Source organism: Gobius niger (genome assembly GCF_951799975.1).
Source record: "Gobius niger genome assembly, chromosome: 3".
Taxonomy (NCBI): domain Eukaryota; kingdom Metazoa; phylum Chordata; class Actinopteri; order Gobiiformes; family Gobiidae; genus Gobius; species Gobius niger.
Window position 1 is genome coordinate 41,156,403 of NC_136854.1, and position 22,275 is coordinate 41,178,677.

Sequence of the window (22,275 nt, forward strand, 5' to 3'; positions counted from 1 at the left end):
TTGCCTTTTTTGAGCCGTTAAACCACTTTCTTTTCCTTCTCCATGTCTCTATATCTTTGTTTGGTAGAAAATATCCATCATTCAGCAAGAGTATTTCTTCTCTCTCTTTGTTTTCCCCCTAAGGCTTTTTGAATGTGACCTTTTGTGAGCGCGTTTGTGAGCATTGAATAAACCTACAACACACTTCAGGAGATAAACTATTGAATAAATATTCTCTGGGAAAGCCTCATGATCCACAGAAAATGCTTCTGCGACCACAACACGACCCCGAGTTAACTAATTGTTTTTGAGCTTTCGGCTAGTGCAATTCCAGCTCTCACTATGTGCTTTCCATGTTGTAGATTTGACAATACTGCTGCGACTGTGACCCGTCTGAGGCCTGGGGCGCCGTTTGTCTCCTTTAAACCGTTATGGCTGTTTTAAAACCGGTCGGTCAGGACTTACTTCAAACCTCTTGTGGTTGAGTTCATAATATTTACACTGTGGTTCCCATCAAAGCAACAGCCACGTCTCTTAAAAGTCTTAGATAGCTTCCTGGTTGGGCATGTACCCGTTGGCAGCGTTTCCGTTGGCCCGTGCCTTGCCGTTTCCTGATTGGTGGAGAGGACGGCTGTCTTGTTGCGCCGACTGGTCGAGGGCGTTCGCGTCGCGCAGGGCTTTGGCTTTGATGAGGTTTCTTCTGTGGTAGAAGAGATATCCCGGTAACAGGAAGCCGGCCAATGAGAAAATGAGCAGGCCGAAGTTTATCTGAGGGCAAAAGGAGAAGGGAGAAAAAAAAAGGGCACGTCAAAGCAGGCACCCCTCGGATCTAACCTGTTTCTGAAAGGTTCCCACAGTCCCAAACCACACGCTCCCACGATTCAGTCACACATGAAGGTGTGCTCGCCGTCCTCGTGGGAAAATGCAAATGCAAAATCTAATCACATTCACAATCTCTGCTTGGGTCGGTCTCAATGATCGTCATGAGACAGCACAGAGTTTGGGAGTTTTTGGAGGAGATAATTAACCTCTTAAAGGGACTATAGGGAGTTTAAAAATGTTTAAATGATGTATTTTCCTCCCCCTACATGTTCCAGCCCTGTCCTAGTGTGTAGAATGAACTCAGATCTGTTCACCACAACTGCCTCTAAACTCCTGCACTGTCACTCAGAAAGGTGTTACTTCTTAATATATAAGGTGCAGTTACACGTATGACCTGAGGTGGCAGTAGTGAGTATAAAATGGCCAACTTGCATCCAGCCCCTTTAAAGGAATAGGCCACCGTTTTTACATACTGAGATATGTTCTTACCTTAGCTTTGACGAGTTCTTTAGAACCTGTCTGATCTTCCCCTGTGCCTTCAGTCACGTAAACACAGCGCAGACGGCGTTAGCATTTAGCCTCTCCCTCTCTCCTCTATAGCTCCAAAACAGGTCAAGATAGAAGCTAGAACCAGGAGTAGTTCGAAATCCGCGCAGTAATCTTCATTTTACTGTGCGGATGCCAAATTACTCCTGGTATTATTACGCCTTACAATATAGTTCCCCCTTTTATCCGCTTAGAAAATCCACATTGTTTAATTTTGTGTAATTATACTTTGTAGTGGAACATTTCACGTAACCATATCTAAATAGGGAAAACGTGGAAGAGCTTGGTAACTTCTATCTTGACCTGTTTTGGAGCTATAGAGGAGAGAGGGAGAGGCTAAATGCTAACGCCGTCTGCGCTGTGTTTACGTGACTGAAGGCACGGGGGAAGATCAGACAGGTCCTAAAGAACTCGTCAAAGCTAAGGTAAGAACATATCTCAGTATGTAAAAACGGTGGCCTATTCCTTTAAGCCCCGCCTGAACCAAGCACATTTTCTCCAGTTTGGCTTTACTAAAATCTCTCTCCTTGGAAAAAAAAACGTCAAAATAACAACTAAAACGAGACGAAAACAAGGATGAAAACGCAACAAAAACGTGATGAAAATGTGACAAAAAAGCTGTGGTAAAAAAAAAGGTAAAAAAAAGTGTTGACAACCCGATCCATTTCGATGAGTATTGTAGCTCTTAGCTTTCAAATGAGGCGTTACTCTGGCCTATTGGCTGTGACCTTATGGATTTGGGTAAAGCTGAACTAGAGAAAATGTGCTTGGTTCAGGTGGGGGTAAAGAGCTTAAAGGAACAGGCCACTGTTACTCTTACCTGAGTTTTAGGTCTTTGTGTGTGTGCTCAGTCACGCAAAAAGACCAAAGATGTTGTTTGCATTTGGCCTCAAAAATTTGGCTCCAAGCGGGGGTGAAGTTAGAAGCTACTAAGCTCGTCCACGGGCACAAAGACCAGACAGGTACGTATCAACTCGTCTAAGCTCAGGTAAGAACATATCTCAGTATGGAAAAACAGTGGCCTGTTCTTTTAAAGGATCTAGTGTGTTAAATTAGGGGTTCCAAAAATGTTTTAAGACTGTGGTCCCCAAACCTTTTGGTCTTGCGGACCCTCTGGACCATTCAGTGGTAAACCCTGTGCCCCCTACCTCAAGGGTGTTGGAGTTTATCTAGTAGTAAGCAATCACTATTTGTAACTAAAAGGAAAATGTTGCCTTAAAAATATACCTACAATTCTCCCCAAACCAGGGCCGTGGTAAGATGTTTTGGCTAGATGGTGCTGAGAGACAAGAATGCCCCCAAAAACGCTATTTCGGTGCCTGTAATGCATAGTCTATCCACAAGGGGGTGCACCTTCACCTTCACCTTCAGCACCCTGGGTTCCTTGCTGAAAACTACACATTTTACTGCAAAATATAGCTTTTTCCTTCCCAATGATGTTCAGTTTCCCATTTTTATTCAATCTGAAATAGTTCCAAGTACCCCCTGCATCAAAATTACATCAATTAACAACAACAAAAAACCACCCAAATGAGAAATACTAAAGCAGTTTTTAAATGCAAGCTGAAAAATGTGGGAACCCCTGTGGTAAATGACTCTGCAATGGAAAGTATTTGTCCATTATTTGAGGTGAGGTTTGTATAAAGGGCCTGTCTTCTTGAATCAGCTAAATATTTCTTTTTAATTTCAAAATATAAAATCGATTTCACAAGCTCGATGTACCAATATGAGAGGAAATAAATGGGGGAAAAGCCACATTCTCTTGATCTAGAAGGTGGTGTAACTATCAACCTTCTGGTCACTGCAGATCGGGGGGAGGTAAGTTTGATCAGTGGACCAAAATAAAGCATCCTCTTTCAGCAAATGCCAGTGTTGTACATCACATATGACCTAATCTGGTGCCTTGTCAGGAAATTTGAAAGAGAGTACATGTTTAGAGTACATTAGCAGGCTTTATGCTGGAGGGGTGGATTTTTGCCACTGGAATTAAACGTTTAATCTGTCATTAACTACTTACCACATTAATTTATCTAAATCCTTGAACTAAATTGAGCAAAAATTGTGCTAAAGTACGATTTCCTTTGAATAACATCATAAACATGACCAATCCCTGCCCCCAGATATAAAGTAAAGGTGTTTTGAGTAGTAATATTATTCACAAAAACAAAAGTATTCCACATGATGTACCCACACCTTAGGGTTGCCAGATAAAATAGTTATATTACCCAGTATGGATCTCCCTTGAGCGTTCCCAGCATGAGGATGAACAGAGGCTGCTGCAGGAGAGCGAAGGCTGCGCTGACCATGGACTGCATCCCAGTCAGAGTCCCAAAGTGGTTCGCTGGATACCTGAGGGAGCCAAACATCCACCATTAAATCATGCACTGTACTGTACGGTCCTTTAAACACTGTAATCCAAATATAGTCATTTCCTTTCTGGGAGAGAATCGCGGCGTAACACGGGAGAAATGTACGTGAGCCTGTGCAGACGTTACAAAGCGTTCGATCTCATTTTCTCAAAATTAGGTGTTTTCATTCCACTCTCCACTTTAGCAGCTCCAACAAACTCTTTTCCAGGCTTGTACTGAAGAATTTATCTCAGAATCATTTTTCAAATCCTAAGTCTTTGTCTGGTTTATTGAATTTAGAACAAAAAAAAGGCTAAATTAGAATTTTTACAGATTTTTTCACTCATGAATGTCTTAAAATAAGCAAGACCAAAAATCCCCTTTATTTTAAGGTGAGCTCATTAAGTATTAATAAGGTATTAATAAGTGCTAATAATGTGATGGTAAAGTTTTAACACACTGCTTATTATACTTTTATCTGTTAACAAATACGCTTATTCATAGCTAAGCCTAAACCTAACCCTGACCTTAAGCCTAATCCAAACCCTAAAATGATACTAATGCTTATTCATACTTAATGAGCTCACCTTAATCTAAAGCGAAACCAAAAAATCTGTGTAACTAATAAAACCATAAATTCAAACCTGGGTCAATGCATTACTTAGATTTTGAAGCTGAAATTATAGAAAAGTTTGGTAATTTTTATGCATAAAATGTCATATCTTTCTAGTATGAAAATATAAAATGACAGAAAAATTGCAATATTTATATCAATAATGTATGGGAAAAGTTTCAAACTGACGTGTCAAAAACAAAAATTTCCCTATTTATCTTTTTAATTTTTATTCATAACCGTATGGAAGCCCATTTCCGCCATGTTTATAAAATAAAAGCCCAACAGAAAGTAGAAATTGCGAGATTGAAACATTTCAAACAAAATAACGAGTTTAAATCTCAAAATTACGATTTTGAGTTCAAATCTTATAATACAAGTTTAAAATTTGTGGGTATGAGTTTTAAAAAGTTGTAATAGTGTGTTTGAAACTCACAATTCCATGTTTTAAACCATGTAAGAGATTAAAATTGCGCATATGCTGACCCGGCTGTCCAGATTATGTCGCCCCTTTAACAATAGAGAGCAGCATTACAGGTGCGTACTCTAGCCTCTGGCCTCTACACAACTTGAGGAAATTCACGAGGAGGAGGTCGACATCCTGTTTCTTTCAATAACATGGCGCACGAGTTGGCAAAGAAGTGCTTTGCAGATGGCTTTACGACACACTGCATTTACTTCAACATTCACATGGAATCAAATTAAGCAAAGGACGTTCGTCAGCATCGTCGAGGCCTGCGCAGTTTCAGTATCTTTTTACAGAGAAAAAGTTGTTGTAAAGACAAAATTGCAACTCTTGAAAACTCGTAATTACGAGTATGAGTGTCAAACACATCATTTCGAGTTTTAAAGCAGAACTAAGTAACTCTTGCCCCTAGAGGCCATAAGTGCCACTGCAGGTGTCGTAGCATGTTACGTTTTTTTACTCATTAATTGTCCGTGAGAGTAAATACTACGCTGACAGAAAAGACAAAGGGAGAGAGGGATATTGTACATCCAATTACACAATGAAGATAATTTTGGCTGTAAATACTGTTTTAGTGGCGCTAGCCCGCAGTTAGCTTTGCCCGTTAGCCTGTTAGCTTCTTCTTCATGATTCCATTAGTGTGGTTTTCTGGCCAGAGACACCAGGGGGAAATGAAAGACCCCCCCCCCCCCCCCCCAATCATCATTTATTAAGGTTAACAAGTTACTTAGTTCTTTAAAAGTCGTAATTTTGAGATTTAAACTCGTAATTGTGTGTTTTAAACTCATACACTGCAAAAAGTAATTTACTAGATTAGTTTAGATGTCTCAATTTGAGCATAATAATCCAAATTTTAGTTCTTTTGACTAGTCAAGATTTAGTTGGGCATCTGACCTAGATTATTTCACTTGTTCTGAGATGTTTCTGACTCGTTAAATACATTTCATCTTTATTTCAAGTAAGTTTCTCTGCCAGTGGGGTAAGAAAAACATCAGAAACAGCGACAAGAAAGTTGTCGTCATTCGGACATTAATGGCGCTCCTGCCACACGGAGTTCAGTAAATGACTTCTGTCGTTTATGTCAGAAACACATAAGAACACAAGCAAACCGGAGCATTACGTGGAATAGTTGCTTGTGTTGAAAAACTACAAAACAAAGGCGCAACAACGTGACGCCCGTTCAGGGAGCTGCTCTGATTGGTTGGTCGGCTCCATATCGCTACGTCACTTCCTTTGAAAGTGCGCAATGGAGTGTTGCCAGACCCTCTTCTGTTAAGAAGCGGAGTCTGGTTGGCGAGACTACTAAAATGGCCGCCATCAGAGTTTTTACAGATTACTCAAAAATACAGGAATGTGCCAAGGCAACACTTCAGGCATGTTTTCAATGAGGGAATGACATAATAACATGATGTAAAGCTTGAAAAAGTCCATTTTGCATAATACCCCCCCTTTAAACAAATAATAATGACTTTAAATCTCGTAATTTCTTCTTCCTGTTGGGCTTTTATTTTGTAAACATGGCGTAAACGGGCTTCCATATAACTGTATCTAAAGTAATCCGAAAAAAAAAAACTGACTTAAGTGCATCGCTAAAGCATGAATAACACTCGCGATCCACTGAAGAGTTTCATAGCCCACTTTTCAGTCCCGACCCACGAGTTGAGAACCTTTTTCTGCGATACTCACACGGCGGCGTACAGGCCTCCGCAGCACGAGTGGGCGAACCCCCTCACGATGGTATGCAGAACGAACGACACCATCTGACCAACGACACAAATCAGTTATTCCAGCCGTTTATCTGCTTCACATCCCGTTACGCACTTTTCACAGATGATTTTCCTGAACTTGGGCAAAGGTCAACACGCGGTCGTTCCTGTCATGTAATGTGTGTTTTCTGACCTGAACGGGCAGGTTGTCGATGAGGGAAATGGCTCCGAACGCGACGAGGAGGAGGTTGGTGAAGACGAACGCTCTCATGGCGTTGGTCAGTTTCTGGATCTTCCGGTCTCTCTTCGGAGGATCTGAGGGGCTGAGGGACACAAAGGTGAAAAAAGTTATTATGTTGTTTGTGTCTATCCCCATGCAAATGAATGGTGAAGCCAGTCCCTGCATTAACCTCTTAATTCAAAAGATTCAAAGCCTCATGTATGAAACTGTTCTTCAGTCGACTGAACCTGGCCTGTAGATTCCGCAGTCTCCTCCCTGAAGGAGACTACCTTGAAGAGACTGTGTGATGGTGCGAAGGGTCCCTGGTGATTCTGACGGCTTTGTGGGTGAGACGGGTGGAGGACATGTCCTTAATAGAGGGGAGAGGAGCTCCACAGATCTTCTCTGCTGCTCTCACGATGCGCTGGAGGCTCCATCGGTAGGAGGCAGTGCTGGCGCCGTGACACACAGTGATGGAGCTGGTCAGGATGCTCTCTATAGTCCCTCTGTAGAAGAACCTCACAGTGAAGGTGAGGATGCTCTCTATAGTCCCTCTGTAGAAGAACCACACAGTGATGGTCAGGATGCTCTCTATAGTCCCTCTGTAGAAGAACCACACAGTGATGGTCAGGATGCTCTCTATAGTCCCTGTAGGTTCTAAAATTATATGAAGCCAGCATGACTCGCTGCGCCCTTAGCATGTCGTAAAGTAATCCAAAAACACCGTCAATAATAAAATCCATGGAGTCAAGAAGTGCAGTTAAAAAACTCTTTAGTGAGAAAAAACATACATTACATGACAGACAGACAGGGGATTACAAAAAAGGGGTAGCAGTGGTCTAAAAACTGTTTGGCTCCATTCTGTGCCATCCCCACCAATGCGACACTGTGCGGCGTCATGATATAGCGACACCTATAGCCTGACCAAACAAAATATGACAAAAAATAATTACCAAATACCAAAATGAAGAAAAGTAAATAAACCAAAATAACCATAAAGTTACCAAACAAAAATAATTATGTCTTAAACTGATTGAAACTATTTACAGAACAAAACATAATTTAGGCTCCTACATTACCGGCCCCTAATTGTTAGCAAGTTTACGTAACAATTACCAACAGATTAATTCATTAAAGGGAGCCTCAAACATAGATGGTTCAAGGAGTCTAATCAGGTTATAGAACTCATGTCTCTTCAGCTTCTTGTAGTAGACACAGCTTTGTCACTGGCCGCAACAGCTCAGAGCTTTTGGTCCTGATTTTGACTTGACGGACGAGACCTTTTCTGTCGGGAAAAGTCTCTACCACTCTTCCAAGTGGCCATGAGTTTCTGGGTGAACTCTCATCCACGATCATCACTATATCTCCCACGTGAAGATTTCTTCCAGTTGTGGACCACCTCTGGCGTTCCTGTAGCTGTGTGAGGTATTCTTTACACCAGCGCTTCCAGAAGATATCTGCCAGGTACTGGACTTGTTTCCATCTTCTCCTGGCATATTGTTCCTCCTTATTGAAAACACCAGGGGGCAACAATGGTTTAGTTTTGAGCAAAAGCAAGTGATTAGGCGTTAGGGCCTCCAAATCATGCAAATCTGAAGAAGCTCTTGTAATAGGTCTGCTGTTAATGACCGCTTCTGCTTCACATAACAGCGTATGTAAGCCTTCTTCTTCCAAAACTTGCTCTTTCAATGTCACATTCAGTATCTTTCTTACAGAGCGTATCAATCGTTCCCAGCAGCCACCATGGTGCGAGCCTGCTGGTGGGTTGAAATGCCATGCAACTCCCTTTTGTTGCAGATTTTTTGCAATTTGGCTGCTGTTCCATTGCTGAATAGCTTGCTTCAACTCCGCATCCGCTGCTTTCAGGTTGGTACCATTGTCAGAGTACATCTCCTTCACTTGTCCTCGTCTTGCAGCAAACCTCCTTATTGCATTAAGACATGCGTCCGTGTCCAACGAAGATGCAACTTCCAGGTGGACAGCTCTCACAGCAAGACATGTGAAGATGACTCCATATCTTTTTACTTGAGCTCTTCCTCTTCGCACCAGGAAAGGACCAAAGTAATCCATCCCAACTCTGGTAAAAGGCGGATCGTCAGGTAGCAGCCTACATTCAGGTAAGTCAGCCATTAATTGTTTCCCAGTAGAGCCATGGAGCCTTCTGCAGGCAATGCATTTTGAGAGCAACTTCCGGATAGCTCCACCAGCTCCAGAAATCCAAAACTTCTCTCTTAATTTAGCCAACATGTGATTTCTGCCTGCATGAGCTGTAACTTCATGAACGTTTCTCAACACAAGAGAGGCAACATGTGACTGCTTCGGTAGAATAACTGGCTGCTTGAGTTCAGCTGGCATGGCTGATCGACTCAATCTTCCACCCACTCTCATCACTCCGTCTTGAAACACCGGACTTAATTTGTGTAGTGGGCTACTTCTCTTGACTCTGTTGTGTTCCTTTAACGTCATTATGTCCTCTTGAAAGTACTGCATTTGGAAATATTTCACAATTTCTGTTTCAGCTTCATCCAAATCAGCATAAGTCAAATCAACTCCTTTGAATTTTGATTTCACATCCATCATTTTGTGATCATTATTTGAAGTCAACATTTCCTTTCTTTTCATCCTCAGCTCCATCAACAGCGTTTTCAGCTTGAGAAACCAAGCAACAGCTCGCTTCAACTTGATCCAGGAAGAAAAATGAAGCATTAACTTGCCTGTCGCATTGCTGAGTTGTACCTGAACCGCGTGTATTTGAGCCACTCTCTTCACCTCCAGGTCTTCACAAACCAAAACTGTGGGATCTGGATTGGTGGGCCACAGATCAGGTGACTGGAGAATAAAGTTCGGTCCAGACAGCCAATTTTCACTCTGCAGGAAGGTCTCTGCCGTGAGCCCTCTGGAGGCACAATCTGCAGGGTTAGAGATGGAATTCACATACCTCCACTGACACGGTTGTGAGTGCTGCAGAATGGCTGTAACACGGTTCGCCACAAAGGTTTTGAATCTTGACGTTTCACTGTTCAAGTACTTAATGACTGCTGTACTGTCAGACCAAAATATTGAGTCTTTTAGCTCCAACTCCAGCTCCTTTCTCAACAGCGTGTCCATCTTCACTGCCACTGCAGCAGCTGTGAGCTCCAACCTTGGGATAGTGGGCGTTTTCAGAGGTGCGACTCTGGCTCTGGCCATCAGCAGAGTGGACTGTGCATCACCAGTGTCATTATGCAGCACCAGGTAGCTTGTCGTGCCATAAGCATCTTCACTCGCATCAGCAAAATGGTGAAGCTGTGCAGAGACTTGTTTACCAAAGTGCTTAGTTTTGATGCATCTGGCCACTCCAAATCCTTCCAGCAGCTTGAGGCCAGAAAGCCACTTTTTCCAACTTTTGATGATGTTATCTGGTAGCTCTTCATCCCAGGAATATTTCAGACGACATAACTCCTGAAGAAGTCTTTTCGCTGGTAAAATGACAGGAGCGAGCAAACCCAGTGGATCAAAAATGGAACTAACCAGGGAAAGCAATCCTCTTCTGGTGTGCGGACGCTCTTTGAGATTGATTTTGAACTTGAACTGATCCATTTCAGTACACCACTGTATTCCCAGAGCTCTCTCCACTGGTAAGCAATCTTTGTCCAAATCCAAATCTTGAAATCCAGTAGCTCGTTCATTTACTGGTATTGCATTGAGCAGTGTTCGGCTGTTACTGGACCACTTTGTCAGCTTGAAGCCTCCTTTTGCCAGCATTTCCGTCAGAGCAGCAGCAAGTACAACAGCGCTGTCTTCATCCTTGACAGACTTAATACAGTCATCCACATAAAAGTTCTTGAAGACTGTTTTTGTTGCTTCTTGGCCGAACTCAGCTCCAAAATCAGTTGCACATTTTTGCATTGCAAAAGTAGCTACACTTGGTGATGACGTAGCTCCAAAAATGTGTACCAACATCTTGTGATCCACCAGCTCTTTACTGTAATCGCCATGAGGCCACCAGAGAAATCTGAGGAGGTCTGTATCACCATCACTCACTCGTACTTGATAAAACATGGCCTCCACATCAGCCATCATGGCAACAATCTCCTGACGAAATCTCAAAAGCACTCCAACTAATGAGCTTGTCAGATCTGGTCCTTGCAGTAGTTCTTGATTCAGAGATGTTCCTTGAAAACTGGCTCCAGAATCAAAGACAACGCGCAGCTTTTGTTTAACAGGATGTCTGACTCCGTGATGAGGTAAGTACCATTTTCGACCAGCAGATGTTGCATTTTCAGCGTTTGTTATCTCCACTGCATAGCCTTTCTCCAAAATGTTGTCCATAAATGCCACATATTCCTTGTAGTAGCTGTCATCTTTGGAAAATCTTCTCTTTAGATTCAGTGCACGTTGCTCTGCCACTGATCTATTTTTTGGCATTTGCAGAAATTCATTTTTGATTGGGAGACAAACACTGTAATGTCCATTTTTCAGCTCTGCAGATCGAGACACCATGGAAATAAACTGATGATCATCCTTTGACATCTCAAGCTCCTCAGTTTGTCCAGCATCAGGAAAGTCCTGTTTAAACTGAAGCTGCCACAACTCATCCAACCTGGCAACTGAAATCCTGTTTACAGTCACTTTAGTCCATGCATCATCCTGTTTGGTCTCTCCTCCACCTCGCAGCGGCCCGTTTATTGTCCAGCCTAGTATTGTCCTCACAGCGTATGGTCCGTTATCCACACTTTTTACCACTTGAAGTGGTTCCATAGCTTTGGGTACATTTGCTCCGATGAGCAATCCAATGTTGGCTTGGATAACAGGGATTTTCACTTCTTTCAGGTGAGACCAATTATTCACATCTTCTTGGCGAGGGATGTTCTCTTTGCTTACTGGAATCGACCTTTGTGAGTAAACTTCAGACAACTGGATGAAGTGCTCACTATCCAAACTGCTGATTTCCAGTCCGTTCACAATACAAGTGTTCACAACAGATTCTCTTCCCATTGTCCTGAGCAAAATACTTGTGTTATGTCCATTCATATTCAGTTCATTTATCAGTGACTCTGTGGCAAAAGTAGCTGTGCTTCCTGGATCCAGAAATGCATAGGTATTTACTACTTTAGTCCCTTTCACAGCTTTCACACACACCGGCACAATAGAGAGAGTGCAGTCTTCTTTACCGGCCCCTGTGTGACGATGAGTCTCCATAGTCTGTACCAGAGCACTTGACACTGTTTGCTGCTCATGGTTTTCATTTGTAGATTGTGATTCTTTTGGTTTAAAATTCATGTGCAGCAAAGTTGGGTGTGGTCCTGAACACTCTTGACAAGTTGCCTTTTCTTTACAACTATTGCCCATATGTCCGTGTTTCAAACAAGCAAAACATAAACCTCTGCGTCTCAAAAAGTCAATTTTTTCTTTGTGCGACTTGGCTTTGAGCTTCCTACAGACAGCAAGACTGTGATGCTCTCCTTTACAGTAAGCACAAGGTTTAGCGTTTGCATCCACAGGTATGTATGACACTTTCTGATTTTGTGATGTATCATCTTTGTTTTCCACCAAGGAAGAAACAACTGCTGTGCTGAAGACTTTCTTGGACTTTGGTGGATCTTGGACCCTTGATTTTGATCTTTGGTGGAAGGGTACAAAGTCACTATTTGTTTCTTTTATGCTTCCATAAAGTGGATGTACCATGTATTTGGCTTGTTTTGTAATAAAATCGACAAAATCCTTAAATTTGACTCTTCTTTTTGTTCTTTCTTGCAAGTCACATGCACATTTTCTCCAAGTTTCTTTAAGTTTGTAAGGAACTTTGCTTACCAGCAACTTGATGTTTGTAGTGTTGTCCAAATCTTCCAGGTAAGTGATATCTGACATGGCATTGGAGCATCCAGTGAGAAACAGTGCAAAAGAGTGTAGTGCAGCGCCATCTTCTGACCTAATTGTTGGCCAGTCCATTATTTCTTTCATATAGGCATCTGCAATTTTAAAATCGTCTCCAAAAAACTCTTTTAGCAAAGTCTTTGCCTTAGTATATCCAGCTGTCGGCTCCATATGAATACAGCTTTTTACCAGTTCATGTGGTTGACCACTGGTGTATTGCAAAAGAAACTGCAATCGGTCGCATGCATCACTTGTGCGGCCCTCAATGCTGTGTTCAATAGATCTGATGAAGGTCTGAAATTGAAGTGGGTCACCGCTAAACGTTGAAATTTTTATTTCAGGAAGTAGAGTTGCCTTGTGATTTTTCACCAAATAGTCAGTAACACTGGCCTGTTGATTTATGGCTTTGCACAAGCTGTCAAAGGCTGGCCCGTCAGCTAATTCCAGGTTAAGGGCTGTTGAGGCTCTTGGTGGCATGACTGTTGGCAGTGGTGTTTTGTTTCTAGGATTGGGTGCTGATGAAACATTAGGTGCTGGCCAAACATGCCGAGATGAAAATTGGGATACAGGTGGTAGTTCTCTGTGCATGTTGTTCATTTCTGATCCAGCAGATGGCAGCGGCTGTTGCCTTTCCAATGGTTGCGCCTCTGAATAATCAATGTCCAATACATCTCCATCAGCATCGTTGTTCACACCACCATCACCATCCTCATTATCACCGCCATCACTGCTAAAGTCAGAACGAGCCTGGACGCACTGTGAGCTGTATTTTTGCAACACCTCCATTTTAGCCTCCGACTCAGCCAGTGCGGTTTGAATGTCATGCATTTCTTTCTTTGCTTTAATTTCCGCCTCAAGTCGTTTTTGATGCGTCTCAAACTCCACGGCTCTCAGCTTTTCTTGTGCCATTATTTCAGCTTGTTCTTTTTCGATAGCCAGCTTTTCCTGTAGCGCAGCAGCTTTAACTTGTAATGACGCGCGTTCCAGCTCTGCCTTTATCCTGATGGAAGATGTTGAACTACGGCTTCCATGAGATGAGCCCGAACGCCGACTTTGCGCTCCGCTCCTTGTTGACTTATTGTCCACTTGGTCAGCGCGTAAAGATCTGACCTCGACCACGGACGCTGGTGCAGGTGCCTTTGCGCCAAGCACACCCACCGCTGCGTGCTCAGTTTGTGCCGTAGGTTTCAAAACATTCTTCATCCAGTTCTCACATTTCCAAAAGTAGTCATTTATGTGCTTGTTTTTAGGTTCAAACCACGTATTTTGATCCTCCACATAATCCTCTTCGGACATATAGTTCATAAGCCCCGCATTTATTTCACAGAACTCTTGATGCAAACTGTGATAATCCACACGTACTTTGTTTTTGACAACATCTGCATTTTCATCCGTTTTCATTAATTCATCAAGGTGATTAATCATTCTTGATATTTGAGACAACTTTTGTTTGCGTGCATTTAGGTACCTTGTTTTGTAGTCCTCCATAGCCCGCTCGGTTAACTTTATTGTCCGTTTTTCTCCAATTTGCTCCAGATCTTCCGACATTTTGATCGTTCTTTTTCCACAATAATAATCCACGAATTAGGAAGGAACGAATAATCCACAGAAATGTCCAGAATATCCACGAAAACGGCTTTTATCCAAGGATTCACTCGTGCGTAATAGCCGCGCCACGGCGTGGTCCAGGTTAGCAGCAGCAAACAAAGAGAGGCTAGTGCTTCGGCGTTTTCGTCTTCAATCACCGTTTTGGCACACAAGTTCATGATCCACTTGTACTCATCTGATTGTCGGGTATTTCCACTGTCCAGTAGTCCATTTGGAGCGAGTTTTTAGACTAAATGTAGGTTCTAAAATTATATGAAGCCAGCATGACTCGCTGCGCCCTTAGCATGTCGTAAAGTAATCCAAAAACACCGTCAATAATAAAATCCATGGAGTCAAGAAGTGCAGTTAAAAAACTCTTTAGTGAGAAAAAACATACATTACATGACAGACAGACAGGGGATTACAAAAAAGGGGTAGCAGTGGTCTAAAAACTGTTTGGCTCCATTCTGTGCCATCCCCACCAATGCGACACTGTGCGGCGTCATGATATAGCGACACCTATAGCCTGACCAAACAAAATATGACAAAAAATAATTACCAAATACCAAAATGAAGAAAAGTAAATAAACCAAAATAACCATAAAGTTACCAAACAAAAATAATTATGTCTTAAACTGATTGAAACTATTTACAGAACAAAACATAATTTAGGCTCCTACAGTCCCTCTGTAGAAGAACCTCACAGTGAAGGTGAGGATGCTCTCTATAGTCCCTCTGTAGAAGAACCACACAGTGATGGTCAGGATGCTCTCTATAGTCCCTCTGTAGAAGAACCACACAGTGATGGTCAGGATGCTCTCTATAGTCCCTCTGTAGAGGAACCACACAGTGATGGAGCTGGTCAGGATGCTCTCTATAGTCCCTCTGTAGAGGAACCACACAGTGATGGAGCTGGTCAGGATGCTCTCTATAGTCCCTCTGTAGAAGAACCTCACAGTGATGGAGCTGGTCAGGATGCTCTCTATAGTCCCTCTGTAGAAGTTGCAAATATCGGAGGCTGGGACTCTCGCTCTTTGCAACTTGCGGAGAAAGTAGAGACGCTGATTACCTTTCATGACCAGTGATGTAGTGTGCATGGTCCAGGAGAGCTTCTCTGTGATCTGCACACCCAGGAACTTAGTGCTGCTCACCCTCTCCACTGCAGCACCGTTGATTGTTAGAGGAGCACGCTGGACCCGCGCTCTTCGAAAGTCCACAACATTCTCTTTTGTCTTCTCCACATTTAGAGAGAGATTGTTCTGCACCACATGGCCAGACCGCTCACCTCACTCCTGTAGTTTGACTCGTCTCTGTTGCTGATGAAGCCCACCACTGTGTCGTCTGCAAACTTGATGAAGAGGTTTGAGTCGTACTTTGGAGCTCAGTCATGGGTCAGCAGAGCGAACAGGAGGGGGCTCAGCGCACAGCCTTGGGGAGCCCCCGTGTTCAGTGTGATGATTCTGGAGGACACGTACAGCCTGTGGTCTCCCCGTCAGAAGGTCCAGCAGCCACAGTGATGTGTGGATCCCCAGGTGGAGCAGTTTGTGTATGTGTGAATGCTGAGCTAAAGTCTAAAAACTGCATTCTAACATAGGAGACCTGTGAGGGCTGCGTGAAGCACATCCCATTAACCCCCGCCTTAACCAAGTGCATTTTCTCCAGTTCAGTTTTACCCAAATCTAAAATCTTAGATTATTGAAAGTAGACCAGTCTAACGCCTAATTTGAAAGCGAAGACCTACAAACCTGATCTGAAATGGATATTTTTCCTCGCATTGTTGCCATATTCTCATTGGATTTTATTTGTCACTCTTTTGTTGCCTCTTTTTGGGGATCTTTATATTGCGTTTCAAACCCATTTTTGTCAGTTTTTCATATTTTTTATGACTTTTTCGTGTTTTATGTTTTGTTTATGGTCCGAAAAAATATTTATTCATCATCATATTCTCATTCTATTCTTATCCTCTTGTTGAACTAGCCCGGTCTTCGGAGAATAATTACGAGAGCTACTTTTGCTTTTGCACACGCGGCCTTTACCTCGTGAGCGCGTCGGGGCCGGCGTTCTCCTCCTCGCACTCCTTCATCCTCCAGTCCATGATGTATCCGATCAGGGGACACGTGACCAGGCACAGCAGCTGCATCGACCCGAACACGGAGGAGTAGAAACTCACTGCAGGGACAGCGACGGGCCACCAGAGGGCAGCACAGGGAAGAACAAAGATTTACAGGCCAGGACTAGGCAGACAACATTCTGATCATAAACTGTGGCCCAGAACCTCGACCTCATTCTAGGTTTTGCCAGCGTAACTCCTAAATACTATATACGGTAACACTTTACATGACGGGCCGGAAAGTCCTTGGTACTTACAGAAGTAGTTTTAGATACTTATCGTGGTACTTGCGGTGGTGCTTACAGTGATACAATGGTAATTCTAGGTACTTATGGTGGTAATTACAGTGGTACTTACGGTGATACTTATGGTGGTACTTACAGTGGTACCTATGGTGGTACTTACAGTGGTACTTACGGTGATACTTATGGTGGTACTTACAGTGGTACTTACGGTGATACTTACAGTGATACTTACAATGGTACTTATGGTGGTACTTAATTCTAGGTACTTACAGTGATACTTACAATGATACTTATGGTGGTACTTACAATGATACTTATGGTGGTACTTACAGTGGTACTTACAGTGGTACCTATGGTGATACTTACAGTGATACTTACAATGGTACTTATGGTGGTACTTAATTCTAGGTACTTACAGTGATACTTACAGTGATACTTATGGTGGTACTTACAATGATACTTATGGTGATACTTATGGTGGTACTTACAGTGATACTTATGGTGGTACTTACAATGATACTTATGGTGGTACTTACAATGATACTTATGGTGGTACTTACAATGATACTTATGGTGATACTTATGGTGGTACTTACAGTGATACTTATGGTGGTACTTACAATGATACTTACGGTGATACTTATGGTGGTACTTACAGTGATACTTATGGTGGTACTTACAGTGATACTTATGGTGGTACTTACGATGATACTTATGGTGGTACTTACAATGATACTTATGGTGGTACTTACAATGATACTTACGGTGATACTTATGGTGGTACTTACAGTGATACTTATGGTGGTACTTACAATGATACTTACGGTGATACTTATGGTGGTACTTACAGTGATACTTATGGTGGTAATTAAAATGGTACTTATGGTGGTAATTACAGTGGTAGATTCTAGTAATAATAGTGGTACTTCTAGGTACTTATTGTGGTACTTAAAGGATACTATAGTGAGAATTACAAGGTATGTACTTCTAGAAACAGTGGTAACTCTTAGTAATGAAGGTTGTACTTCTTGTTTTCTTGTAAATGCCAAATTACTCCTGGTATTATTACGCCTTACAATATAGTTCCCCCTTTTATCCGTTTAGAAAATCCACATTGTTTAATTTTGTGTAATTATACTTTGTAGTGGAACACTTCACGTAACCATGTTTAAATAGGGAAAACGTGGAAGAGCTTGGTAGCTTCTATCTTGACCTGTTTTGGAGCTATAGAGGAGAGAGGGAGAGGCTAAATGCTAACGCCGTCTGCGCTGTGTTTACGTGACTGAAGGCACGGGTGAAGACCAGACAGGTCCTAAAGAACTCGTCAAAGCTAAGGTAAGATAGAGATCTAACAGTGGACCCCATGAAAGGTTAAGGATCAGGAGCTCAGGTTAGGACATAGAGGCTATAATTTGATGGTTTCGGACGCAGCCCAAGTCTAAACGGGGCAGCACAAAACAAAAGTAGTCCAAACATTATTCATCTGAACTTGCCTTGAGCCTCGGCCTCTTTCCTCAGGACTTCAGAGGCTGAAAAACATCACAGAAAGAAAACAACAAAGTGTAAAAAAAATGCTAAAAGGAAGAGAAATGTGTGAGCAGAAAGCGCGGCCTCTCACTGTCTCCGTGCGTGACGAGGAACTCCATCATCTTGTTCATGGCGCCCATGAAGAAGATGATCCTGAGCTGCGTCATCGCCATGGTGATGAGGCTCCAGAGCAGGATGGGCGAGCAGATGGACCGGCACAAAGGCACCGTACCTGGACAGGGACAGGACACGCACCGCTGAGTTTACATGCTCTCCTCGTTTCCCTCATCAATCCAAAAACATGCCCAATGGGGTAAAATCCTCGGGCCGGGTGATTCTGGCCATTAAAGCCACACCGTGCAAAATGTCACCACAAATAAACAGGACACCAGGCTCTGAAACAGGGACAGGTCAGGTTAATGGGAGCCGGGACGTCTCCAGATCGTCCCCATGGAGATGTTGACTAAAGGCAGCCAAATATAACTCCCGCTTGAACCGAGAGGATCTTTTTCGTCACGTCATCATTTTTTTGTTGGGTGTTCAACTCATTTTTGTAACTTTTTTGTAATTTTTTGTCACATTTTTGTCATTTTTTCGTCAATTTTTCATCACATTTTTGTCAATTTTTTTTTTGTTTTTTTTGTCATTTTTTTGTCATTTTTTTGTCAAATTTTTCGTCCATTTTTCGTCCATTTTTCGTCAATTTTTCGTCAATTTTTCATCACATTTTTGTCACATTTTTTGTCAATTTTTGTCAAATTTTTGTCAAATGTTTGTAATTTTTTGTCAAATTTGTATCACATTTTTGTAATTTTTTTGTCAAATTTTTATCACATTTTTGTAATTTTTTGTCAATTTTTTACCAAGTTTTTGCAATTTTTTGTCAATTTTTATCACATTTTTGTCACATTTCTGTCATTTTTTCATCACATTTTTGTCACATTTTCTGTAATTTTTTTGTCTATTTTTGTAATATTTTTGTCAAATTTTCATCACATTTTTGCCATTTTTTTGTCAAATTTTTGTCACATTTTTGTCACATTTTTGTCATTTTTTGGTCAATTTCTTGTGACATTTTTGTGACACTTTTGCCACTTTTCCCATCAATTTTTCGTCACTTTTTTGTCACATTTCCATCATTTTTTTCGTAATTATTCTGTACAGGTTGTGTTTGCGCTGAAACTCATATAAACCTCGTGGTCTTACTCTGGGGGGAGCTCTGGGAGTCTGGACCGTCCGGGTCTGAGCTGCTGGAGCCCACGGTTTCCTCAAACGTGGTGACAGGAGTGAAGTGCATGTCTCCCGTGTTTGTGTCCTTTGTGACGATGCTGCTCATCTTCACCTTTTTACTGCACACACAGAAAGACAGATGTTAATGCGTTTTAAAGTTTAAAAATATTAGGCTTGTTTTGTTTTCACTGACGTGTATCGCATGTCCTCAGGGGCCGGGAAGGACTCCAGGGGCCAGTTGAGGAAACAGTTGATGAAGGCCAGAGAAGCGACTCCAGTCCAGGCCCACATGATGACGGTAAAGGGCACGCCCGCATCGTAGATCAACTGCAGAGTCACGGGACAGAGGGAGGCAAACACATGAAGGGAATAACAACAAAGCGGGAGTAAAGATGTGTGTCTTTATGTGAGTGCGTCTGAATAACTAAGGTATTACTAGTTTTATGGTAAATGTTTCATGTCCCACATTTTGCAAGAAAATTCCTAGTTATTAAAACCTATTCTGATTCTGAACTGAGGCAATCAGGTCCATCGAAGGCCAGTAGCTACAGACGGCCATGGTTCTTAAGGAAATCATTCTTTTAAGACATTTCTGGCACATGAATGATTTGTCACAGCAGATTGTCCATTAACCTCTTAACTCCCGCCTGAACCGAGAGGATGTTTTTTCTCACGTCATTTTTTGTCACATTTTTGTAATTTTTTCGTCATTTTTTATCAATTTTTTGCAATTTTTTTTGGGTCACATTTTGTCAAATTTTTGTAATTTTTTTGTAACATTTTTGTAGTTTTTTGGTCAAATTTTTATCACATTTTTGTCCTTTTTTTTGTCCATTTTTATCAATTTTTTTGTCACATTTTGTCATTTTTTGGTCAATTTTTATTATTGCCATTTTTATCAAATTTTTGTCCATTTTTTGTCAATTTTTATCAAATTTTTGCCATTTCTTTGTCACATTTTGTCATTTTTTTGTCACATTTTTGTCATTTTTTTGTCAAATTTTATCAAATTGTTGCCATTTTTTATCACATTTTTGTCACATTTTTTTGTCAATTTTTTGTCAATTTCTTGTGACATTTTTGTGACATTTTTGCCACTTTTTCCTCAATTTTTCGTTTGCCAACGCCACTTTTTTGTCCCATTTCCATCATTGTTTTCGTCTCAGTTTTGTCGCTATTTTCACAGCTTTTTTCCGGAGGTTTTTCGACTGGGGTAAAGATAAACTGGAGAAACTGTGCTCGGTTCAGATGGGAGTTAAGGGGTTAAAAGCGAAAATCTCCTCTTCTGAGACACTGAAGAGCCACCAAGAGCCCCTACAGCTTCACGAAACAAAAAAGGGACAAACTAGAAGATGGTGAAAGACTGTTGTGGAGCGGAGGAAGCTGCAGCAGGAAGGAGGAGGAGGTGGAGATGGTGACCAGTGCAGCTCTGTTAGAAGGAGTTCACCATGCAGAGATTGTAGATGATATACTGTACTGTATATACTGTATAAACATAATTGTAGAGAGTGTTTGGCGATCTAAAAAGAAACGTTTTGGAAATACCTTGACTCCGGGGAAAGTGACGGCAGACGAAGCGTACGAGCCGATCATCAGGGAGAGGATGGTGGAGCGGATGTTGCCGAACATATTGGGCAGCTGTGGGGGACAGAAAACTCACATGAAACATTAAAATCACCGGACTGTTGGAGGTCTTGGAGGAGGCGACCACAGCAGCTTTACGAAGCCCCATCTGATCTCTGAGTTGGCAGTAGGACTGGGATGGGAGGTACCAGGTGCTGTGAGGTTGGATGTTGGCGGTTGTTGGAGAGGCCGATGGCACAGATTTCCCCAAGTCGAAACCCAGGGCAGCTGTGGCTTAAAGGAACAGGCCACCATTTTTCCATACGACTAAAGATGTTGTTAGCATTTGGCCTCTCCCAGTGTATTCCTATGGCTCCAAACGGGGGTGAAGTTAGAAGCGACCAAGCTCTTCCACGGGCACAAAGACCAGACAGGTACACATCAACTCGTCTAAGCTCAGGTAAGAACATATCTCAGAATGGAAAATGGTGGTGTGTTCCTTTAATAGCTTAACCAAGTTCATATTTAACCAAATCTAAAAGGTTACAGCCGGAGCCTATAGGCCAGAGTAACGCCTCATTCGGAACCGATCATTTTCCTCGCATTGTTGCCGCGTTGTCGTCACTTTTTCGAGCTTTTTTTCCATAGCTTTGTGTTTGTTTTTGTCACATTTTGCCACATTTTCATCGGTTTTTGTCACTTTTTTAGTCTCTCTTTTGTGGATTTTGCATTTGGCGTTTTCATCACATATTTTCATCACTCTTTTGTCACTAACACTTTGTCAGATCTTTGTCACATTTGGTTTTTTTTTGTGATCAACTTTTTATTAAAAAAAAAATCTTTAAGTTTGGGAGTGTATACATTGTTATCATTAACCTCTTAACTCCCGCCTGAACCGAGCACATTTTCTCCAGCTTGGCTCTACCCCAGTCCAAAAGATTCGGGGGAAAAAGCTGTGAAAATAGCAACAAAACTGAGACGAAAACAATGATGGAAATGTGACAAAAAAGTGAGAAAACATTGACAAAAAAGTGATGAAAAATTTATGAAAAAATGACAAAAAAAATGACAAAAAATTTGACAAAAATGTGATAAAAAATTGACAAAAAATGATTAAAAAAAATGACAAAAAAATGACAAAAATGTGACAAAAAAGTGATGAAAAATTTATGAAAAAATGACAAAAAAAATTACAAAAAAATGACAAAAATGTGACAAAAAAATTACAAAAAATTACAAAAATGTGATAAAAATTTGACAAAAAATGTACAAAAAATGACAAAAATGTGATAAAAATGTGACAAAAAAATGACAAAAAATGACAAAAATTTGACTAAAAAATGACAAAAATGTGACAAAATGTGACAAAAAAATTACAAAAATGTGATAAAAATTTGACAAAAAAATTACAAAAAATTGACAAAAAAATGACGATTAAATGACAAAAATGTGACAAA

The 22,275-nt window shown here is 41.5% G+C and overlaps 1 protein-coding gene across 1 annotated transcript in view; it reads right to left on the reverse strand.

Moving 5' to 3' along the window:
- Window positions 1-374: 374 nt before the first annotated feature.
- LOC306960828 (large neutral amino acids transporter small subunit 3-like) overlaps window positions 375-22,275 on the reverse strand; it is a gene marked incomplete at its 5' end in the record, with an annotated part of 32,610 nt that continues 10,709 nt past the window's right edge. The window contains 10 exons of the mRNA XM_079553406.1: window positions 375-747; window positions 3,573-3,696; window positions 6,461-6,534; window positions 6,674-6,803; window positions 16,180-16,312; window positions 17,992-18,027; window positions 18,117-18,257; window positions 19,232-19,374; window positions 19,449-19,582; window positions 20,801-20,893. Of these exons, the coding sequence (XP_079409532.1) occupies window positions 523-747; window positions 3,573-3,696; window positions 6,461-6,534; window positions 6,674-6,803; window positions 16,180-16,312; window positions 17,992-18,027; window positions 18,117-18,257; window positions 19,232-19,374; window positions 19,449-19,582; window positions 20,801-20,893 (1,233 nt within the window). The 3' untranslated portion in view covers window positions 375-522. The remainder of the gene's footprint in view (window positions 748-3,572; window positions 3,697-6,460; window positions 6,535-6,673; window positions 6,804-16,179; window positions 16,313-17,991; window positions 18,028-18,116; window positions 18,258-19,231; window positions 19,375-19,448; window positions 19,583-20,800; window positions 20,894-22,275) is intronic.